Source organism: Bos taurus, chromosome 13 (assembly GCF_002263795.3).
Source record: "Bos taurus isolate L1 Dominette 01449 registration number 42190680 breed Hereford chromosome 13, ARS-UCD2.0, whole genome shotgun sequence".
Lineage (NCBI taxonomy): Eukaryota > Metazoa > Chordata > Mammalia > Artiodactyla > Bovidae > Bos > Bos taurus.
Genome location: NC_037340.1, coordinates 36,499,021 through 36,519,800, shown reverse-complemented (window position 1 = coordinate 36,519,800; position 20,780 = coordinate 36,499,021). Strand labels below are relative to the sequence as shown.

General features: G+C 40.5%; 1 protein-coding gene and 1 long non-coding RNA gene across 6 annotated transcripts in view; one reads left to right on the top strand and one right to left on the bottom strand.

The window, feature by feature from the left end:
- Window positions 1-20,780, bottom strand: part of MPP7 (MAGUK p55 scaffold protein 7) — a 223,598-nt gene that overhangs the window by 7,903 nt on the left and 194,915 nt on the right. The window contains 1 exon segment of the mRNA NM_001100347.1: window positions 5,606-5,686. Coding sequence (NP_001093817.1) covers window positions 5,606-5,686 — 81 coding nt within the window.
- LOC104973767 (uncharacterized) overlaps window positions 1-20,780 on the top strand; it is a 178,034-nt gene that overhangs the window by 69,090 nt on the left and 88,164 nt on the right. The window contains exon 3 of one of the 5 annotated variants that reach the window (XR_003037766.2): window positions 16,304-20,677. The exons of 2 other annotated variants lie outside the window; for them this stretch is intronic. This is a non-coding gene — a long non-coding RNA (uncharacterized lncRNA). Of the gene's footprint in view, window positions 1-3,538; window positions 3,645-11,489; window positions 16,281-16,303; window positions 20,678-20,780 lie in introns of those variants that run through there. 2 more of the 5 variants (XR_009496876.1, XR_003037767.2) reach the window with 2 other exon arrangements.

The window sequence follows — 20,780 nt, the reverse complement described above, 5'->3', positions numbered from 1 at the left end:
GTAGGTTACAGTCCATGGGGCTGCAAAGAGTCAGACATGACTGAGTGACCTCACTTTCTTTCACTTTGCCCTATGGGTGGGCTCGTTCACAGAGTAGTATGGAGGAATGTGTGTCTAAATTCCAACAGAAGCTCTGACTTTTTGGTGAAAAGAACCAGGAAGAAAACTCCCCTGTGCGTTGAAGAGTGTGCAAGGAATCCAGGAAGGGAGAAAGCTGGAGAAGGAAATACTCCCAATTCTGTGAAGAAATCAATACTAATCTAAGAATAACCCCTAAGCTGTGCACATGAAGCCCAGACTCCAACCAGCAAAGTTTTAAGAAGTGAACTAAGATTAGAATCGCTTCCCAGTGGGCTTGGTGATAATCAATCTGCCTGCCAAGCAGGAGACCCAGGTTCAATCCCTGATCAGGAAGATCCCCTGGAGGAGGAAATAGCAACTCATTCCAGTATCCTTGCCTGGGAAATCCCATAGACCGAGGAGCCTGGTGGGCTACCATCCATGCAGTTGCAAAAGTCTGACACGACTTAACAACAAACAACAACAAAGATTAGAATACACAAGCTTCAGCCTAGCCCACAAGTAGAAGCACAGAACATGCCCAAACCAATGTACAGAAGGCAGAGAGAGTGGAGCTAAGACCTGCACTATTCACACAAGTTGCAGACTGATCCCTTAACTGCACAAGACAGGGCAGACTCAAACCAACATAGCAAAGCTTAGAGAGTTGAAGTGAGATTTAAACCATAATTTATAGAAAATGAGATAAAACTTATGGTCTAAACATAAACCAATTGGTGACTTGCTTACTATAATAAACTTTACCATTTTTCAGAATACTATAACAGGACCTGAAGTCAATACAACATAGCATTCATAATATCCAGAATGCAATTCTATATTATTCAACAGAAAAGAACTGAAAAAAAAAATGGGCATTTATTTCTCAAAGGGAAAGATAATAGAAGGCAGCCCTGAATGACCAAGAAGTTAGAACTATCAAAGACTTTAAAGCAACTATTGCAACTATGCTTCATAAGGTAAAGGAAAACACACCTGAAATGAATGAAAACATGAATTCTTAGCAAAGAAATAGAAACTATAAAGAAGAAAACAATGGAAATTTTAGAACTTAAACATATTTTACAAAAACCAACCACTAGATAGGCTCAATAGCAGACTGGAGATGACAGGGAAAATAGCCAGTGAACTTGAAGGCAGATCAATAGGAATTATAAAATCTGGGCAACCAAGAGAAAGAAAATTGAAAAAAAAAATAAATGGAGCCCTAGAGACCTGTATGAAAATGTTGACTGAAATGTCAAACAGATGTGTAATGGGGATGCCAGAAAGACTGAGGCTTTAAAAAGTATTTGAAGAAATAACGTCCCAAACTGCTAAAATCTGATTAAAGACATACATTTTACAAATTTCAGAACTCAACAAATCCCAAACAGAAAAAATTCAAAGACAATAATGCTTGGACGTAGCACATCCAAACAACTCAAAGTGAAAGAAAAGTAAAGAAAAAGTCTTGAAAGCATCTAGAAAACAACAACAAAAACAAAATCACAGTACATACACGAGGAATAGATACATGAGTTCAATGACTACAGATTTCTTACCATATGCATAAAACATCAATGAAATTACATCTTTAAGGTACTAAAGGAAAAGACCTTTGACCAAAATACCTTGCAGGATTAAAGGCAAAATAAAGACTTTCTTGAATGAAGGAAAACTAGTAGAATTCATCAGCAGATCTGTGCTAAAGGAAATATTCAAGGAACTTTTTCAGACTGAAAGGAAATGTTAAGAAGGAAGCATTTCTTCAGAAATGAATAAAGAACAGGAAGAATACATAGTTGAGTAAAAATAGAAGTCTACTTTTTTCTGCTTAAGTTCTTTAAAATACATAAAGCAGATTTAAAGAGAAAGTTACAGTATTATCTGGTGGAGTTTTCAATGTATGCAAATATAATACATTTGACAACTACACAAAAAGAAGTGGAGGTATAGGGACTTATATAATTTCAAGGTTTCTATATTTTATGTAAAATGTCACAAAGTTACTTAAACTGTGAATGGTCAGATATATGCATATTGTAATCCCTAGAGCAACCAGTAAAAAAGCAATGCAAAGAGATATAAGCAGAGAGCCACTAGGTAAATTAAAATGGAATACTAAAGAACATTCAAATACCACCCTCACAAAGTAGACAAGGATTAAAAAACAAAGGGAATAAACGGAAAACAAATAATAAAAGTGTGGCTTAAATCATTTCATCAATTCAAAAAATGTTAATGGTCTATATATTTCTATTAAAAGGCAGAGAGCCATAGAATGGGTGAAAAAGCAAGATCCCAGTACATACTGTCTACAAGCCTATAGGAAAGACACATTAAATATAAAGACACAGATATGTTGATAATAAATAGAAGATTATATACCATGTAAACAGTAAGCATAAGAAGGCTGAAGTGGCTACTTATATCAGATAAGATACCTCAAGGAAAAAAAGAATATTTTAAAATGATAAAAGATAAATGCATTCTGTGCGACCCCAAAGACGGCAGCCCACCAGGCTCCCCTGTCCCTAGGATTCTCCAGGCAAGAACACTGGAGTGGGTTGCCATTTCCTTCTCCAGTGCATGAAAGTGAAAAGTGAAAGTGAAGTTGCTCAGTCGTATCCGACTCTTAGCGACCCCATGGACTGCAGCCTACCAGGCTCCTCTGTCCATGGGATTTTCCAGGCAAGAGTACTGGAGTGGGTTGCCATTGCCTTCTCCAACATACGTAATAACAAAGCAAAATTGGACTGAGTTAAATGGAGAAGTGGACAATCTCACAATCAGAGTAAGAGATTTCAGTGCCCCTCTTGCAACATTTGATAGGACTAGACAAAATGTCAGCAAGACACAGGTGATCTGAACACCACTACCAACTTCCTGGGTCTAGTTAATGTCCACGTAGTATCACATCCAGTAACAGCAGAATACACATTCTTTTCACATGTAAAATAGTAAAGAGCAGAAATTAAAAAAAATATTTTTAGAAAACAATAAAGGAAAACAAAATTTTAAAAAACTGAGTCACACTGATCAAAAGAGAAAATCACCAATATAAAGGATGAAAAAGGGGTGTGGGAATGGAGATTATGGAGTTAAACATCAAACAGAATACTGGTGGTATAATCAAAGCAATTTTTCTCTAAATAATCATGACTCTGCCTAATAAAGTCTTTTACCTGCTGCGTGTTGAGTCGCTTCAGTTGTGTCCAAGTCTCTGAGACTCCATGGACTGTAGCTCGAGGCTCCTTTGTCCATGGGATTCTCCAGGCAAGAATACTGGAGTGGGTTGCCATTTCTTCCTCCAGGGGAGCTTCCCAACCATCAGCTGGCAGATTCTTTACCACAAGTGCCACCTAGGGAGCCCAAACCTATCTAAAATTCTAAAACTGCTCTTAAAAATATCTTCTTTAATTAAATCATCCACACTTGATACTACAGCTGTATTTCCCACACATGTCTAATACAGTGAATCACCCGGGATGCTGGCTGTGAACACAGATTTTCAGGAATTCTGTCAGATCTCCAGAAGGAGAATCTCTCTGGAATCTCAAGGGATTCTTATTATCAGGCAAGTATGGAAAACATTGTTCTGGGGGTCTTTTGACATTAGCACCTGTTTAAGAAGGATAATTACTCCTTTAGGGATTTCTTTGGCGAGTCTCAGCCCTAGAACATTTCTGGATGTTGTTCATTTCTATAACAACTTTAGATGTAGATAATATTTTAATAGATGGATACACTGAGTCCAAGGTGCTGTGGTGACTCTTTGTGACCCCATGAACTGTAGCCCATCAGGCTCCTCTGTCCATGGAATTCTCCAGGCAAGAATACTGGAGTGGGTTGCCATTTCCTTCTCCAGGGGATCTTCCCGACCCAGGGATTGAACCTGGGTCTCCTGCATTGCAGGTGGATTATTTACCATCTGAACCACTGGGGAAGTCCAAGATGCCTTGAATAATACCAAAACTACCGGGGAGGGTTACATTTGATAGACACTCTTGTTAAGATTTATCCTCTTCAAAAGAAGTTAGTTTTTACTCTAGGTGGTGCTAGTGGTAAAGAACCCGCCTGCCAACGCAGGAGATATAAGAGACGTGAGTTCAATCCCTGGGTCAGGGAGATCCCCTGGAGGAGGGCATGGCAACCCATTCTAATGTTCTTGCCAGGAGAATCCCATGGACAGAGGAGCCTGGCGGGCTACAGTTCATAGGGTGGCACACAGTTGGACACGACTGAAGTGACTTAGTGCACACACACTCATTGGGCTACAGTAAAGAAGATCTGGAGCTGGAAAGGCTTGTGTAGTGTCATATGGGAGGAAGAACATGAAAACTGGTTTCAAATCAAGTGCGATTATTGCCTACAGAACTTCTGGATAAGTCAAAGTATCCTTTTTACCTATTTCCTCCTCTGTGAAATGGGGATATTGACCATCTTATACCATTGTTGGGAGGACAAAATAAGACAAAGGCAATGAAGAAACTAGTAAATTATTAATTTTTTTTCCTTTGTAATCTGTTTTTCTCTAGGATTTATCTGTAATCACTCATCTGTAAGCTTATTAATTGTTTTTCAAGATTTTCTAATGACTTGCATATTACAATCCAGCTTTTGTGAGAGTAGTGCATAATTAAAGGAAAAATAAAAAGAAACTGTTTAATTACATGTTTCCATTTTTCCTTTACTTTCATCTCTTTTGGTAGAAATTAGCAACCCTATAACTTATGGCTGAAAATGATTATAAACAATAACTTGGAAAAATGTAGTAATGAGGTAACAGAAAACTATAATTTTAAAATAAAGTCAAACTCGTCCAAAATTGGAGAACACTGCTAAGGGCAATATACAAAAAACTTTTTTTTTTAAAACATTACTAAAACCACTTAAAAAGCCAACATTTCAATCTAGTCTTTTAGATGGCTCCCTAATAACAAACTATTAAGTAGTTAAATGGCATTTATTCTGAATATCAAAATGCTTCCAGGATGATGTTTCATTTGTAAGCATGCCTGTGAAAACCAGTTTTCTAAAAACAGATCTTATTCTCTATACTGAAAAGAAGCCTACCACATTCAGATTATATGGCCATCAAAAGCTCATTTTACTATATATCAATGACTACAATATGAAAAGTAATTAAGAAACATTTATATTACAAGAAGCCTCCTTTAGCTCTCTGTAGTTTGGTCCTTCTAGTCTTAAAGCTTGTTGAAAACTCTGGAAATTAAAGAAGTAGAATACACTTCTGTTTAGAAGAAAACGTGTAAGTAAAAATTAATGTCATACATGCACTAAAATTCACCATAAAAAACTGAGTGGGAAGCTGAAATCAACAAATACCTTGCCTGTGTAATCTGGGGCTTTTCCCTGAACTTTCAGGCCTCAGTTTCCTCCTCTAAAATGTGGATAAGGTCACTCTGTCCTCCCCGGGGCTGGGGTGAAGACTAGCTGTGAATGCTGGCAGCCAGCCTGCAGCACACATGCGTGTAAGTGCTGGGCCAGCGTGCGCAGCGTCAAACAGTACAGAACTTACGGGGCACTGTCACGCCGTAGTGCTGTGTGTCACTGATCAGCAGCTTTCGTTTCAGTTCATTCAAACCTACTCCGACAGGACCTGAAAGACAGGAAAATAGAAATTCATCCCTCAACAAAACACCATAGAAACATTCCCGCAACTGACCTGAATCCATGAGACAGACTGAAAATGTGTATCCAACTTCATATGCATCCCAAGTAAAGAGATTATCTCTAGTCAAGTCGTACATAAGAAAAAACTAGGGAGTTACCTGTACATAAGAAAAAGCTAGGAGTTATCTGGTGGTTTTCTACTTTTTATTTTTTAATTATTATTTTTTGTATTTCACTTTTCTACTTTTCAAATTTAAATTCCCACCTTGCCATTAAAAAGATTAGAAATCTTTGTTTTCAATGAAACATACTCAAGAGTGCTTGAGTACATTAACAGGTAACAGTATCCAGAAGAGGTTAAAAAATATGTTCAACTTTAAAAAAGTGGAATTACACAGTCTGGATAGGGATCCCTTCAATTTTAAATATTTTTTGATCTTCACAAAAGAAAATCTTTGAACCTTGATTTTAGGTGCAAACCTGGCTATCCATTTTAAATTTGCACAACTGTCAGCACCATGTTAAGACCCTCTGCAACCCTGTATATTCTCAGTTGGTCCCTAAGTCTTTGAAAACTTACATAGACCTTGTGCTGTGCTGTGTGCTTAGTCGCTCAGTGGTGTCTGACTCTTTGCGACCCCGTGGACTGTAGCCCACCAAGTGGAGTGGGTTGCCATGCCCTCCTCCAGGGGATCTTCCCAACCCAGGGATCGTACCCAGGTCTCCCGCATTGCAGGTGGATTCTTTACTGTCTGAGCCAGCAGGGAAGCATAGACCTTACAGATTCAAATCAGTGTGCACATACTGAACAACCTGGAGCGAACAAGGCATATGTAAAAGCTGTGAATAAGAGACGATGTGTGAAGTTTGCCTTCAAAGAAAAATAACTAGGTTAGGAGAGTGACAAGAAATGATTAGGAGACAGGGGCCAGAAAACAAAAAGCAGTTTCAAACACAAGTCTGAAATTGAAAGTCAGAAGGACACAAGCCCTGGACAGCTAGCTGCCCACAGCACTGCCATCAGGGTCTGTTTGGTGACCTCCACTCTTCCCTTCAGCTGAAGCCCCAGGTGGCTTCCCCAATGGCTCCGTGGGTAAAGAACTGGCCTGTAGTGCAGAAGCTCCAGGTAGTTCTGATGCATCCTTCAGAGTTCTGCTCAAACAACCCTTTCTCAGAGTGTCTCTCCTGCCCCTGTGTCTCATCCTTAAGTTATCAGAGTATTCTGACATCTCCCTCATAATACTTAAAAATCGTAACAAACAACTGGAGAATGCATTGCTAAATGGCCTAGCATCTGCCTACAATGCAGGAGACCCGGGTTCAATCCCTGGGTCAGGAAGATCCCCTGGAGAAGGAAATGGCAACCTACTCCAGTATTCTTGCCTGGAAAATCCCATGGACTGAGGATCCTGGTAGGCTACAGTCCAGGGGGTCACAAAGAGTCAGACACGACTGAACGGCTTCACTTTCTTTTCTACCACCAAACAGAGGCACCGTGAGAGCAGGAATCATATTCTGTTGTTTCCCTTCCCCATAAGGTCAGCCCTCCAGATTGTCGCTGAATGAAGCTAACTTCTAGGGCTCCCATCACCACATCAGGCTCAGGAGACCTCAGCGACGCGGAGAACAGAGATGCCCACACACGCATGCCTCAGAGTCCTCTCTGAAAACACACATATCTAGATTTGGCCGCAGCCCCCCAACAGCCTTCTCTCCAGGTGCACGCCCGACGCCTTCTCTTAGGAACGTCTCTTCCTGCGTCTTCACCGCTCGGGCTTTCTGTTTCAAGCTCCTTTCCAACAATACTCAAAAAGTTAATATTGTCACATACCTTAAAACAATAAGAATGACCAGGAAAACTCAAAAACACCTCCCCCTAAGCTTATATTCTCCTCCAAGTCAGTGCACACTCGTGTCCCAGCATCTCTAGGCTTTAGTCACTTCTCACCAGTATCACCCATTCTTCCTCCACCGGGAAGAGACTCAAATATGAATCCTTTGACAGGTCTGCACAGATTGCATGTTGGGAGCCACGTGTTTCTCCATAACCTTCATTCTCACCTCTCTCCGCACACTCCAGCCACATGAGACCCCCCCACGTCCTGGAATGTAGCAAATTCTCCTTTCTGCTGCTGGGTCCTCAACACGTGCCTCTCACTTTTACAGAAACAGTCCTGTCCTTTCCTGGCCTGCTAAGTCATGCCTGTTGTTCGGGAGTCAGTTTAGCTGCGGGATTTTTCCCTAAAATTTTAAATGTGGGTTGAGTGCCATTTTCTTGTGCTCCCTGTACTTGCGCATCAATAGATCACACTCTGCCGCAGTTGTCTTCTTGTCTTTATCCTCTAACAGACTCAGCGATGTCATCTGTTTGTTCACCAATTGCTTCCTTTGGCAAAATGTAGGCACTTATTAGTTTGCTTTATTTATTTCAGTTACATTCAGTAATTACTGAGCACCTAATGGCTCAGATGGTCAAGAATTTGCCTATAATGTGGGAGACCCAGGTTTGATCCCTGGGTCAGGAAGATTCCCTGGAGAAGGGTGTGGCAACCCACTCCAGTATTCTTGCTTGGAGAATTCCATGGACAGTGGAACCTGGTGGACTGCAGTCCATGGGGTTGCGAAGAGTTGGACACAACTGAGTAACTAACTCTTCACTTCACTTCAGTCATTATGCTGTAACAGAAGTAAAACTATTTGCCAAATGAACCCAAGGCATGGGAGTTAAAGGAGGAAGTGTTTGCACCTAGAATGTCTGGATGTGCTGGTTAGATAACATGCTCAAAGTCAAACAGAGGTTGGTGGAGCTCACATTTGAACTTGGCTCCTGAATCTTAAGACAAGCAGAAGGGAGGGTGATGGATTTGCCTCTGCAACAATGAGTTTAAGGGATGGAAATCCGTCCCCCTAAGTTCAGGAAAGGAGTACAGTGTGATAGGAGGTACAGGTGGGGGTCTCCCTGTGAGTGAAGCAGAGGGGAGAAACAATGATGAGCACCGATCAGTTGTCTCCAAAACCCAGGCACCATGCATGGGCTGATGTGTTTTATCTCCTCTGAAGGGACCAGCAACATTTTGAGTAAGTGCTCAAACTTCCTCCTTTAAATAAAAACAGAAAACAAACAAGAAAAGCAAGGGGTTTTACGATGCTTTGTGGATGATGCAAACCTGATTGTATATGCGCCAAAAAAATGAAAAAGCAGCAAAGAAAACACTAAAACTTAACTAGTGGGTGGGCCCTGGCCTGTCTGCTGCCCACCAAGGCACCAAGAACTAAAGGGGGACATGAATTCACTGCTCCTTCAGCAGGTCTAAGTTCTGGAGTACTTCCCAGAGTGTGAGCTAATTTGCTGAGTGAAAGTCTAGCATTTTTTCTTTTTTTTCCTTCTTCTTCTACCCATGCCAAAAAACCACAGTGATTTATTTTAACTCTGGAGGAAAAAACTAGGTATGTTTGAATTAGTGGGGGAAAAGTATGCTGCTTTTTAACGTGATACCCTTAAATTTGGACTACTTTCAATTCCAGCCCTTATAACCTAACTCTTACTAGGGACCTTGCTTTATTGCACACCCACGGACCATGCCAAGAATGTGCAGTGGCAAACAATTTTAAAAATTTCCCCTAGATTAGGTTATTTGAAGACATTATCTTCACGGTGGGATACTGTGTGGGATACTCTCACAAAATAACTAAAATAGGGACGTAATTTTAATCATTCTTATACAAAATTGCCTGGCAGACCAATAAACAGCATTCTCCCTGGTCCTTGAATCAATTCTGTTATCCATACTAGTGAGTTTCTAGGTGTTTTCCTCTTTTAGATCCTGACCTTAAGATCACATCTTATATCTACACTCCTGCCCTGTTCTCTGCCATAGGGCATGTGCTCAGTCTCATCCAACTCTTTGCAACCCCTGGACTGCAGCCCACCGGGCTCTTCTGTGCATGTGATGCTCCAGGCAGGAATACTGGAGTGGGTTGTCATTTCCTTCTCCAGGGATCGAAGGGCATACACTCACATTTTTAGCTGAATGGTTTGTATTTAGACTACTTACACCACAGTTGGCTTAGGGATGCACACAGAGTTAGGGTCATTCATACACCTGTAACCAGACACATTCATCTGCTTGTCAGTGTATAAATTTTTTATCACAATTGGTGAAATGCACTGACACATATGTATACAAATAAGTTACTCTAGAGTTTGTGTCGAGCTGTGGTTGTCCAGGGCTTCTCTTGTGGCTCAGCTGGTAAAGAATCCGCCTGCAATGTGGGAGACCTGGGTTTGATCCCTGGGTTTGGAAGATCTCCTGGAGAAGGGAATGGCTACCCACTCCAGTATTCTGGCCTGGAGAATTTCACAGACTGTATAGCCCATGGGGTTGCAAAGAGTCAGACACAACTGAGCAAGTAATTGTTCATGCTAAAGAGAAGCAGAGAAGACAGTTTAAATAGCGCATATTTAAATCACAGACAGGAGGGTTTGGAAAGGCAAAGATGATGACGATACAATGAGGTCAGGCTTGTATTACGTGGTTCACATACACCATGACTAATCTTCAAAACATCCCTGCAAGAAAGGTATTATTATCCTCGCTTTACAGATGAGAAAACCGAGATGATGAAAGGGCAAGTAATTTTCCCAAGATCGCACATCTGGAGTGTGGCTTAGCTGGTATTCAGAAGCCTGTGTGTCTGCTCAGGAGTCCACATTCTTTCCACTCAATCCATCGTCTTATCGAAAGAATGTTGACAGGACACAGGCTCAGGTAACGAGGTGCTCAGCTGTTTGTAGCTGTGACCCATAACTTCACAGAGTCTTTCACCCCATTCCAAGTTGCCTCACACTTTAAACAGTGATGAAAAGTTATACTTGTGGAATACAAGACTCAGGCTACAAAAAATGGCAGAAGTCAAATCCGGTGAACTCAAAACTTACCCTGTGCAGAACTTCTGAGAACTCTAAACTAAACTTAATGAAGATGACAAGCATACCAGGTCTGGACAACATACAGAGGGCATGTCTATTCAGATTCTTGATTCAGGACTAAGGAAAATCAAACGGACTGATGATATCAAAGGAGAAGCCAAAAAAGCACATTAAAAAATCATTTTGGAGTTCACTAATTTGGAATGCATGTGGTAAATGTTATTCATACAGTGGATGGGCTTGCTAGCTTTAAAAACAAAGGAGTGACTCTATTCAAAGCAGAAACGTAAATAAGTGTCTGGTTTTTTTTTTAATCTCATAAGAATTTAGAAAATCATTTTGCATGCAAATTCTAGAAAGAATAAAGTCATAAGTCATCTGCATTAATTGAAATTCTTATAAAAAATACATTAAATGGAGAAGTAAGATAATTAGAAAGGTATATATTTTTCTTTTTTGGCTGTAGATTATGATTTTATTATGTATTTTCACCCAGAATACCACAGCAGTGATAATATGTCTTGTGTTCTTCAGAAAGGCATATTACTTTCAATACTTGAATGCATTTAATTAGTAACTCCTTTCTGAGAGTAGGCAAATGTGTTGTGTGTGGTTTTATATAAAGGCTCATTCATTTCAGCCACAGAAATACAGCCCATTTGGGGGTTAATAAAATGATGCTAGTAAAATTTCTATTTAAAGCTTTACATTTAGGAAAATATGCCCATTAACTAATGTAAAAATGCCTTTATTTTTATCTTATAAAGAAAGATTTTGGAGGGTGGGGTCAAGATGGTGGAGTAGGAAGACTGAGCTCACCGCCCACCATGAGCACACCAACATTACCAAACATTTACAGGGCAACCATCAATGAGAACAACCTAAAGACGGGCAGAAAAGACCTTACACAACTAAAGTTATAACAAGTCCACAACGAGATGGGTCGCAGGCGTGAAGACAAGGTACAGTCAAGACCCACCCCCCGAGGTAGGTGGCCCACAAACAGGAAGAAATTTACAATTGCAGAGGTTCTCCCCAAAGAGCAACACATCCAGGTCCCACATCCGGCTCCCTAGCCTAGGGGTCCTACATAAGAAGATGAGCCCCCAGAACTCTGGCTTTAAAGGCCAGAGAGGCTTACTTTCAGGAGAGCCAGAGAGCTGTGGGGAATAGAGACCCCACTTTTTTTTTTTTTTAACTTTACAATATTGTATTGGTTTTGCCATATATCAAAATGAATCTGCCACAGGTATACATGTGTTCCCCATCCTGAACCCTCCTCCCTCCTCCCTCCCCATACCATCCCTTTGGGTCGTCCCAGTGCACAAGCCCCAAGCATCCAGTATCGTGCATCGAACCTGGACTGGCGACTCGTTTCATAAATGATATTATACATGTTTCAATGCCATTCTCCCAAATCATCCCACCCTCTCCCTCTCCCACAGAGTCCAAAAGGCTGTTCTATAGAGACCCCACTCTTAAAGGACAACTACAGAACCCTACACACTCTGAATCCCAGCATGGGGCAGAAATTTGAAAGGAAATTGGAAGTCTTTCCTATTCTATTCTTTTCCTCTATTTCTTTGCATTGTTCATTTAAGAAGGTCTTCTTATCTCTCCTTACTCTTCCCTGGAACTCTGCATTCAGTTGTGTTTATCTTTCCCTTTCTCCTTTGCTTTTTGCTTCTCTTCTTTCCTCAGCTATTTGTAAAGCCTCCTCAGACAACCACTTACCCTTCCTGCATTTCTTTTCCTCAGGGATGGTTTTGGTCACTGTCTCCTGTACAATGTTACGAACCTCTATCCATAGTTCTTCTGGCACTCTGTCTATCAGATCTAATCCCCTGAATGTATTTGTCACTTCCACTGTTTAAAATCGTAAGGGATTTGATTTAGGTCTTAGCTGAATGGCCTAGTGATTTTCCCCTACTTTCTTCAATTTAAGCCTGAATTTTGCAATAAGGAGCTGATGATCTGAGCCACAGTGAGCCCCAGGTCTTGTTTTTGCTGACTGTATAGAGCTTCTCCATCTTGGGCTATAAAGAATATAATCAATATCTGATTTCAGTATTGACCATCTGGTGATGTCCATGTGTAGAGTTCTCTCTCATGTTGTTGGATGAGGGTGTTCTTACACTCTATGTAAGAGGCTATGATGGTCTTACATAAAAAAAAATAAAAAAACCACACTGTCTGACAATGTACTTTGAAACTTCAACCATCTCCTTATTTATGTTATAGCACAAAGCCTGAGTCACTGAACAGTGAATAATTATTTACTAGAACAATAATGTATTACTATTGTGAAAATCATGTTTACAGAGACCAATGAAATATGGTATTTTTTTCAAATGACACTCATGTACTCCTACAAAGAGTTAGCATAAAGTAATTTCTCATTTGTAAACATCAAGTACAGAATTTAGTTGTAGTTTTTCTTAAGGCTGATGAATTTAATAATGTACGTCGGGATGGGTGGTACCTTACACATAAAAGATCAATATGCTAAAAATCATAGTATTAATCTGTTAGGAAATAAACTTCTCAGAAAGAGATTCATGTAGGTAGAGATTAGCCCAATTAGTTTTAACATACTGTACACTCATCTAAAAGCCATAGTGTATGAGAAGATAATTTTATTTACGTCTGATAGTAAATTGTATATTGGAAAGAAATCTGTTGCTCTGGCCAAGTACTAGTCACTTCTGCTCCTGATCTTTGAATGGGTTGGCACAAACATGAAGACAGTACATTATGTGGAAAGCAACTGACACAGATGCAGCTTTTACTGCGTGTTCACCTCCAGTGTACCTGTACTGCTTAACATGACAATCCTTCTGCATTTTCTCCCAGACATTGGCCAGACTTGTCACTCTTACTATCCGATGAAACATCAGAATTACTGAAGACTGCAATAAATATCCAAACTGTTTTTGTGACCTAAAAAAGCCACACTTACTCATTTGATTTATTGCAAAACAAATCAAATGAAATCTCTGGGTATCCCTTGGATCAGACCCACGTCATAAAAATTCTACGTATCATATTGTAGCTCTACTATATTTGCTGCTCAAGGCATAAAATAAAAACAATCAAGCTATCTGACTCACAATCTTATAAGATCACATTAGTGGGTGGCTGGATTTTTGTGTTGGGGAGTGACAGATCTGTTTATAAAGCTCAATTTAAAGTTCCCTGGGAATCAAACTACATAGAAAACATAGCAACTTAGCAGTTCATAACGAGCCTTGAGAGAAATTGATTTTCTTTCCTTGATTTTCTGTTGCTTTCATAGTGAGAGAAAAATACAATTAATGAGGCATCAATTTTTATGCTGCTGTCAGGAGGAGGAGGAGAAGAAAAAAAGGAGAGGGAGAATGAAAAGAAAAAGGAAGTAGGAAGCTTGTTGAAACAGCATTATTTTTTCCAAAGCAGCTATTACACCAGACTTAGATAAGAATGACTTTTAAGTATTTGTCTCACCCTTGACTCAGGGTTATGACAAGAGTGCAATAAAACTACAAGGCAAGATAAAACCCTCCTCGAGTCTTCCTTAGCTGAGTAGAACAGAGCATGGATAATTTCCTTACTTAACAGTTTGTTCAAAAATGCAACTTTTTCAATGAGGCTCCCATGATCTTTATTTAAAATGGCCAATGCCCAAGTCCCCTGATTCTACTCTGTTTTTATGTTCTTCTACATCATTTATCACCCTCTAAGTACAATATGATTGACTTTATTATTTATTAATAATTTATTATGAATATGTTTTCTGTCTATATGTCCTTCCCAGGGAAACAATGTTTGTGCTCTTCAGTGATGGACTCACAGATCTAGAACAGTGCCAGGCACCATCTGTTCCTTCCCACACAAATCCACTGAATGAACATCAGTGTGATTTACACCCAGAAAGGCTGCCAGAGTATAAACACGTAAGACAGACCAACAGCATAAAAAGCCAACTGTGGTTCTAATAAAGATCATATTTACCTCTTATATACAAGGATTATAATTTTAAATCCATCACACACTCATAGACTCATTTATAACTTTGGTGTTTACAGTTGTCCATATAAAACCCTGCAGAGCAGACTCTTAATTCCTACCAACATTCAATCAACCTTCAACAAAAGTGACAGGAATTCTGATAAACATATTAACATTTACAGTTAGTCTTGACTGCTTACTTTCCTCTCTGCTTTATGTGGAAGACTTTTTGTTTTGCCAGTTTTATGGGAAAATGGTGACAGTCTTATAAAGGTCAATTTATTCAAACTACTTCCCCAAGGCAGACTTTAGGCGACATACAAGACTCCGCAGAAAGGAGAAGGAATAGTACTTTATGCTCAAGCTAGAAACGTGAAATATACAGAAAGATTTATTGTCAGTTTCCTCCTATGTCTCATAACCAGACAGAACAAGTCACAAATTGTCTGACTATCTGCAAGATGAATTTGTGCTCTTTACTGCCTTAAACTGTGAAATGTTTTAGTAGCGTTTTAACACCAAAGCTTTCTCCCTGCAAACACGCACTTAGTATTTGGCTTTATTACTTTACTCTTTAAAAAGTCAGGTTTCGCTAAAGATAACACTCATATAGAAAATGCACTAAATGGTCTAAATATAAATTTAGTATACTTAGTTTTAACATATAGAAAATGCACTAAATGCACTAAGTATAAATTTAGTATACTTAGTTTTAACATACTTTTGGAAAATACTTTTAAATGCAGACGGGAATATAACAGAAACTGTCACAGAGATGTTTTAGTGGCTGAAATGTAGCTTGAAATAGCATCTTTTCAAAATGAAGAGAAAATTAAATACTTCTGATCAAGGTTCAAATTCCCCTGTCATATTTTTGTCATGTGAACAACTTGGATAATTTAACTTCCTGAACATTAAGCCCAAGAATTAAAATCAGACAATATTATGGTTAAAAAAAAAATGTAGAGATTCTGAACAGCCTTTTAATGATACTTATCTAACAGTTTCAGGGCAAACACCATCATTCCCAGTGGCTTTGCGAATACTGGGAGGAAGCAAATGAGGCTGGAGGAATATGCTTATATTCTTTCCATCTCTGTACATTATGGGCTTCCCAGGTGGCGCTAGTGGTAAAGAACCCGCCTACCAATGCAGGAGACATTAGAGATGTGGGATTGATCCCTGGGTTAGGAAGATCCCCTGGAGGAGGGCATGGCAACCCACTCCAGTATTCTTGTCTGGAGAATCCCATGGACAGAGGAACCTGGCGGGCTAGGGTCCATGGGGTCACAAAGAGTTGGACACAACTGAAAACTTAGCACACACACGTTACAGCATCTGAGAACTATTTTTTAAATATAATTTTTACAATCAGGAAAGGCAAACAGTTAATGCACAAACAATGAGAATTTCCAAAATTTTAATTCACTGCTGGACACACTCTTTTAGATGATGATAAATGGCTAAATGATCTAATTTATTAAGTACTTTGAACACTGAGCTTCCAAATCAGCAGAAGCCTATTCATATTTGAACATTTCAATAGTATTTTTAGCTAAGATACAAGAGCTCCATTTTACTAAAACGTTAGTAGGGCCAGGTATTGGTCTAAACCCATTGTAAATATTTCCTTTAGCTCTCAAACAAACTTAGAAAGCAGGTAATCTTGCTCTTTTCATTTTTTAGATGAAGAAACTGCAGCTAGAGGACATTTGAAATGTGCAGGTGTCGTGTTCCCAGATACTGAATTACAGAACTGAACAGGGATAGATAGGCCTGTCCTGCCCAGAAGTCTGCTTGTCACCGTCCACGCTGTCCTGCACTATACCATCATGGGACCTAATAGACGGAGATTCCTCGAGACAATAAACGGATACCTTCAACAGTACCATATGGGACAAGCTGGAAGATTTTCTGAGTGGTGAGCACATAGAAGAAAGTGAATAATGGGAAATTCTTAGAAGCCCAGTCTACAGAGGCCACAGTGCAGGAGAAGACAAAAGACACAGCTGAAGGCCACTTCCACACTTCCACCTGTACAAGCATTCCTGATTTTAAAAGGTTTCCAAACCCTTCCTTTAGTAGAAACAAGAGAAGTAGTTTGTGTGAATTTAGTATTTTAATGTGATTTTCTCTCTCTATTTCACATAGAGATACAGGATATTCTATTTGCCTGGGTATAATATGTACTTTAACATCACAAAAAAATAAGACCAGTATTCTCCATTAAGTCTGTTCTACTATAATGCAATAATATGGACTTTAAAAGTTCTGCATTATTTAAAAACTATCTTTTACCAGCACTTGTTCCCAAATAGGGAAATGAAGTGTAAGGAACTAGAGTTTCATATAAACTTATTTTTCCAATAAAAAATTTCAGATTAAAAATAATAATAAACCAGTTGCTCTAAATAGATAAATATCAAAATAAATAAATAGATAAATATCACTGAGCAAATTCAGAATAGAGTAAGACAACAGATTGTCTATTAAGACAAAATCAGAAGTTTTAAAACCATCATTATAACATATGCATGACAAAGAACAAAATGGAAGTGTGATGTTAAGAAAAGTAGAAAATCAAAATACTGCTCAACCCAACCTTTTGGGTTGGCCAAAAGGTTCGTTTAGGTTTTCTCATAAGATGTTATAGAAAAACTCAAATGAACTTTCTGGTCAACTCAATAAATTGCAGCCAGCTGGCAACAATCAACAAAGAACGCATTGGCAACTGAACCCAACCAAACAGAGCAAGGGGCTTCACTAGGGTGTATGGGCTGAGCACTTCAGTGTCACAAGGAGCAACAGGTAAAAAGCAAAATGCAGAATCTCTGGCCTCACCTGGGACTCCCAGGTCAGAACCTGCATTTTTACAAGATTTACAAGTGACTCAAATGCCTTTTGAAGTTTGAGAAGAGCTGGAGTCCGGGCTGGCTGAGTCAGGGCTGGTGGCCTCAGGGATAGCAGGGGTCTCTGTCTACACCAGCATGACAGGACTGGCGGACTGAAGGCTGTAGACAAAGCAGATGGTAAAAGCAAGCCCAGCAATCCTCCCTGGTGGCCGAGAGGGCTGCAGGGTGCAGGCCAGCCGAATATGGGGGCAGACTGGAGGAGAGAGAAGCCAAACCTGCTAGGACACTTCAGCGAAGTGCTGGCAAACTCAAGGATCCGGAAAGTGGACCGGTCATGCCGTGCGCAACGTGGTGCCCCCTGTGGCCAGCGCAGGGGAGGCAGAGCTGACCCGACCCTGGCCCAACCCCCGCCAGAGGAAATGTGACTCAGGCTGGGGCTCTTGTGCACAGAGAGGCTCTCAAGAGACTCGGAACTGAACTTTGACAGCATGTCGAGGTATCTGTTAGGAAAATGAATGGAGGGCCCTAAACCAAAGGGAAAAAGAGAAAAGTAAGATATTCAGGACTGGCACACAGTGTGGACACAGCCCTGATTTTGCAGATCAAAAGCAGTGTTCCATAGGGAGATGAGGAACAGGCTCAAGTATTGAACTGTCTGGGGCAGAATGGGCTCCATGGCTTAGAGGCTGGATCCAGGGCCAGTGACTTACTTTTCATCTGTGTGCTTGAGTTTCTTCTTCTGTAAAATGGGGACATGAAAAGTATTTACCTCATAGCCACAGTGAGGGCTGAGGAAATAATAACAGCATACCCCTGAGCACAGTGCCTGGACTCAATACAGATCAGCCACTGTTATGACACAGGGCTCAGGAAAGGCGGGACCTGCCTAAGAAACAAGTTAAAACTGAAAAAAGAGTTGGGACAGTTTGAAAGCAGTTGGGAACAGCAGAGAGTAAGAAAACATTACACTTGGATCTCAGTTTGCAATAGAGAAACCTAAGTCACAAAAAGGGGTGTTTTAGTTGTTGATGAAGAAATGTGGTGAATTATTTACTCAAGGCCTGGAAAACTCCAAAGAGGAAGGACACGCTGGTGGGGAGAAATGCATAGCAAAGGACATAGGACTCTTCACTGACTATACCACTTTGAAGCATCAACACTGAGCATCCCCAGTGTGGGAGTATCTTGGAGTTAACACCCCTTTGGGGAGATGAAAGGAGAATTTCCCCTAAGAATCAGGTCTCAGAAACCTAAGGAATTCCAAGAAGGAGACAGTTAAGAGCAGTCACTGCAGGCTGAGTGATGTCACAGGCTGAACAACTAAAATTAAAGTGAAGAAAGCCCTAGGAGCTGGCCTAGAGCATAACATCCAGTGACAAGAGCAGGCAGTATGTGGTTAGAAACTAAGGCACCTGGCTCACTAGACAGATCCACATTCAACTTACAGGTCAGGTGCCAGGAACCCAAAGATCAAGGGACAAAGGGGATTTAGGGCAAGATCAGTTCAGTTCAGTCTCTCAGTCATGTCCGACTCTTTGCGACCCCATGAACTGCAGCACACCAGGTCTCCCTGTCCATCACCAACTCCTGGAGTAAGTACCCACAATTAAATTAGCCTCAGGACTCCCCTGGTGGTCCAGTGGCTAAGAATCCACCCTGCAACGTGGGGGACGCAGGTTTGATCCCTGGTCGGAGAACTAAGATCCCACATGCCACGGAGTAACTAAGCATACACACCACAGCTACTGAGCTCATGCGCTGCAACTAAGACTCAATGCAGCCAAATAAATTTTAAAAATAAAAAATTAACTTCTTCATTAAAGATTTTACCTGGATATATTTTAGTTCAATGATCATGGATCTAGACAATCAGTGCTCATGTAAAGCAGCACCCAAAACACTGCAGATCACTGTGATTGGAGCTCACAATGGAATGCTGATACAGTTTTCTGGGAGCATTAATTTACCTGAAAAGGTAGTTGGGGTGATGCTGTGTTTTCATTCTGCCCCAACACCCTTTGAAACTAGGTAGGAAATATGTCAGTGAGGACTGTGTTGTCCAGTTCTGAGGAGGCTGATTGGGAATGCCTGTCTCCACAGAGGCAAGCTGTGTATGATAGGAGTTCCAGCTTCACGCTGGTGGGGGAAGCTTAACACAGCCTGTCTGTCCCACTGATTACAACTGAAACCTCTGGACGGCACACTAAAAGCAATGATCTGGGGGTTCTGGAGAAGCAAACAAAAGCAGGCAGAGTGTAAAAGGAAGTCAGGCCTAAGAGGTGAGCCCCAAGGACGTGTGGTGGTGGTGGTTTAATCACAAAGTTGTGTCCAACTCTTGCAACCCCATGGACTGTAGCCTGCCAGGCTCCTCTGTCCATGGGATTCTGGACAAGAATACTGGAGTGGGTTGCCGTTTCCTTCTCCAGGGGGATCTTCCAGACCCAAGGATTGAACCCAGGTCTCCTGCATTGCAAGCAAATTCTTAACCAACTGAGCTATGAAGGGAAGCCTTCAAGGGGTGAAGGTTCCCGTTTTATTTTTCTTCTCTTCTTTGACTTTGCCCAGAGGATGAGGCTCTGTCTCAGAGCTGCACTGTGGAGCAGCAGGCTGTGCAGCTGAGATCCCACAAAAGTTGTGATGACTGAGATGAACCCGAAGAAGCACAACAGAGGCTCTGAGAAACGAACTAAGATGTAAACCAATGTCTAAGTCTCTCTTACCCCAAGGGTCACATGCATGGCACAGACCAGAATCAGTGAAGAGCCTGGCCAGGTTAATAGCCTGCTAAAAACAGCATAATCCAGAAGAATTTAGTAAGACCCAAAGTCTATATGAAATAATGTTAAGAACATCCAAGATATGGAACAAATGATTCGACAAACAGAACAAGGTAAAGGTGAACAATTCTCAAGGAGAAATACAATCAACAGATGCCAACCCTAAGATAACCCTGATGCTGGGATCATCTAAGACGAGAGAGTGGCTAAGCTTCAGAAGGTAAAACTAAACACACTTGAAATGAATGGAAACGTACAGTTCTTACAAAATAAGCAAAAACTATGAAAAGAACTAGTAATTTCCCAAATGAAGAAAATACCTGAAAGACAAAAAAATTGCTCAGTGGGATAAACAGCAAAACAGATAATGAGGAAAAGAGTCAGAGATCTTGAGAGGAAAAAAAGAAAAAAAAAAAAAAAAAAACAAGAAATCATCAAATTTGAACAACAGAGAAGCTCTGGGAAAAAACTTGTAAGAACTTGTGAGACCACCTTAAAGGGTGTAACATATGTGCTACTGGAGTCTCAGAGTAG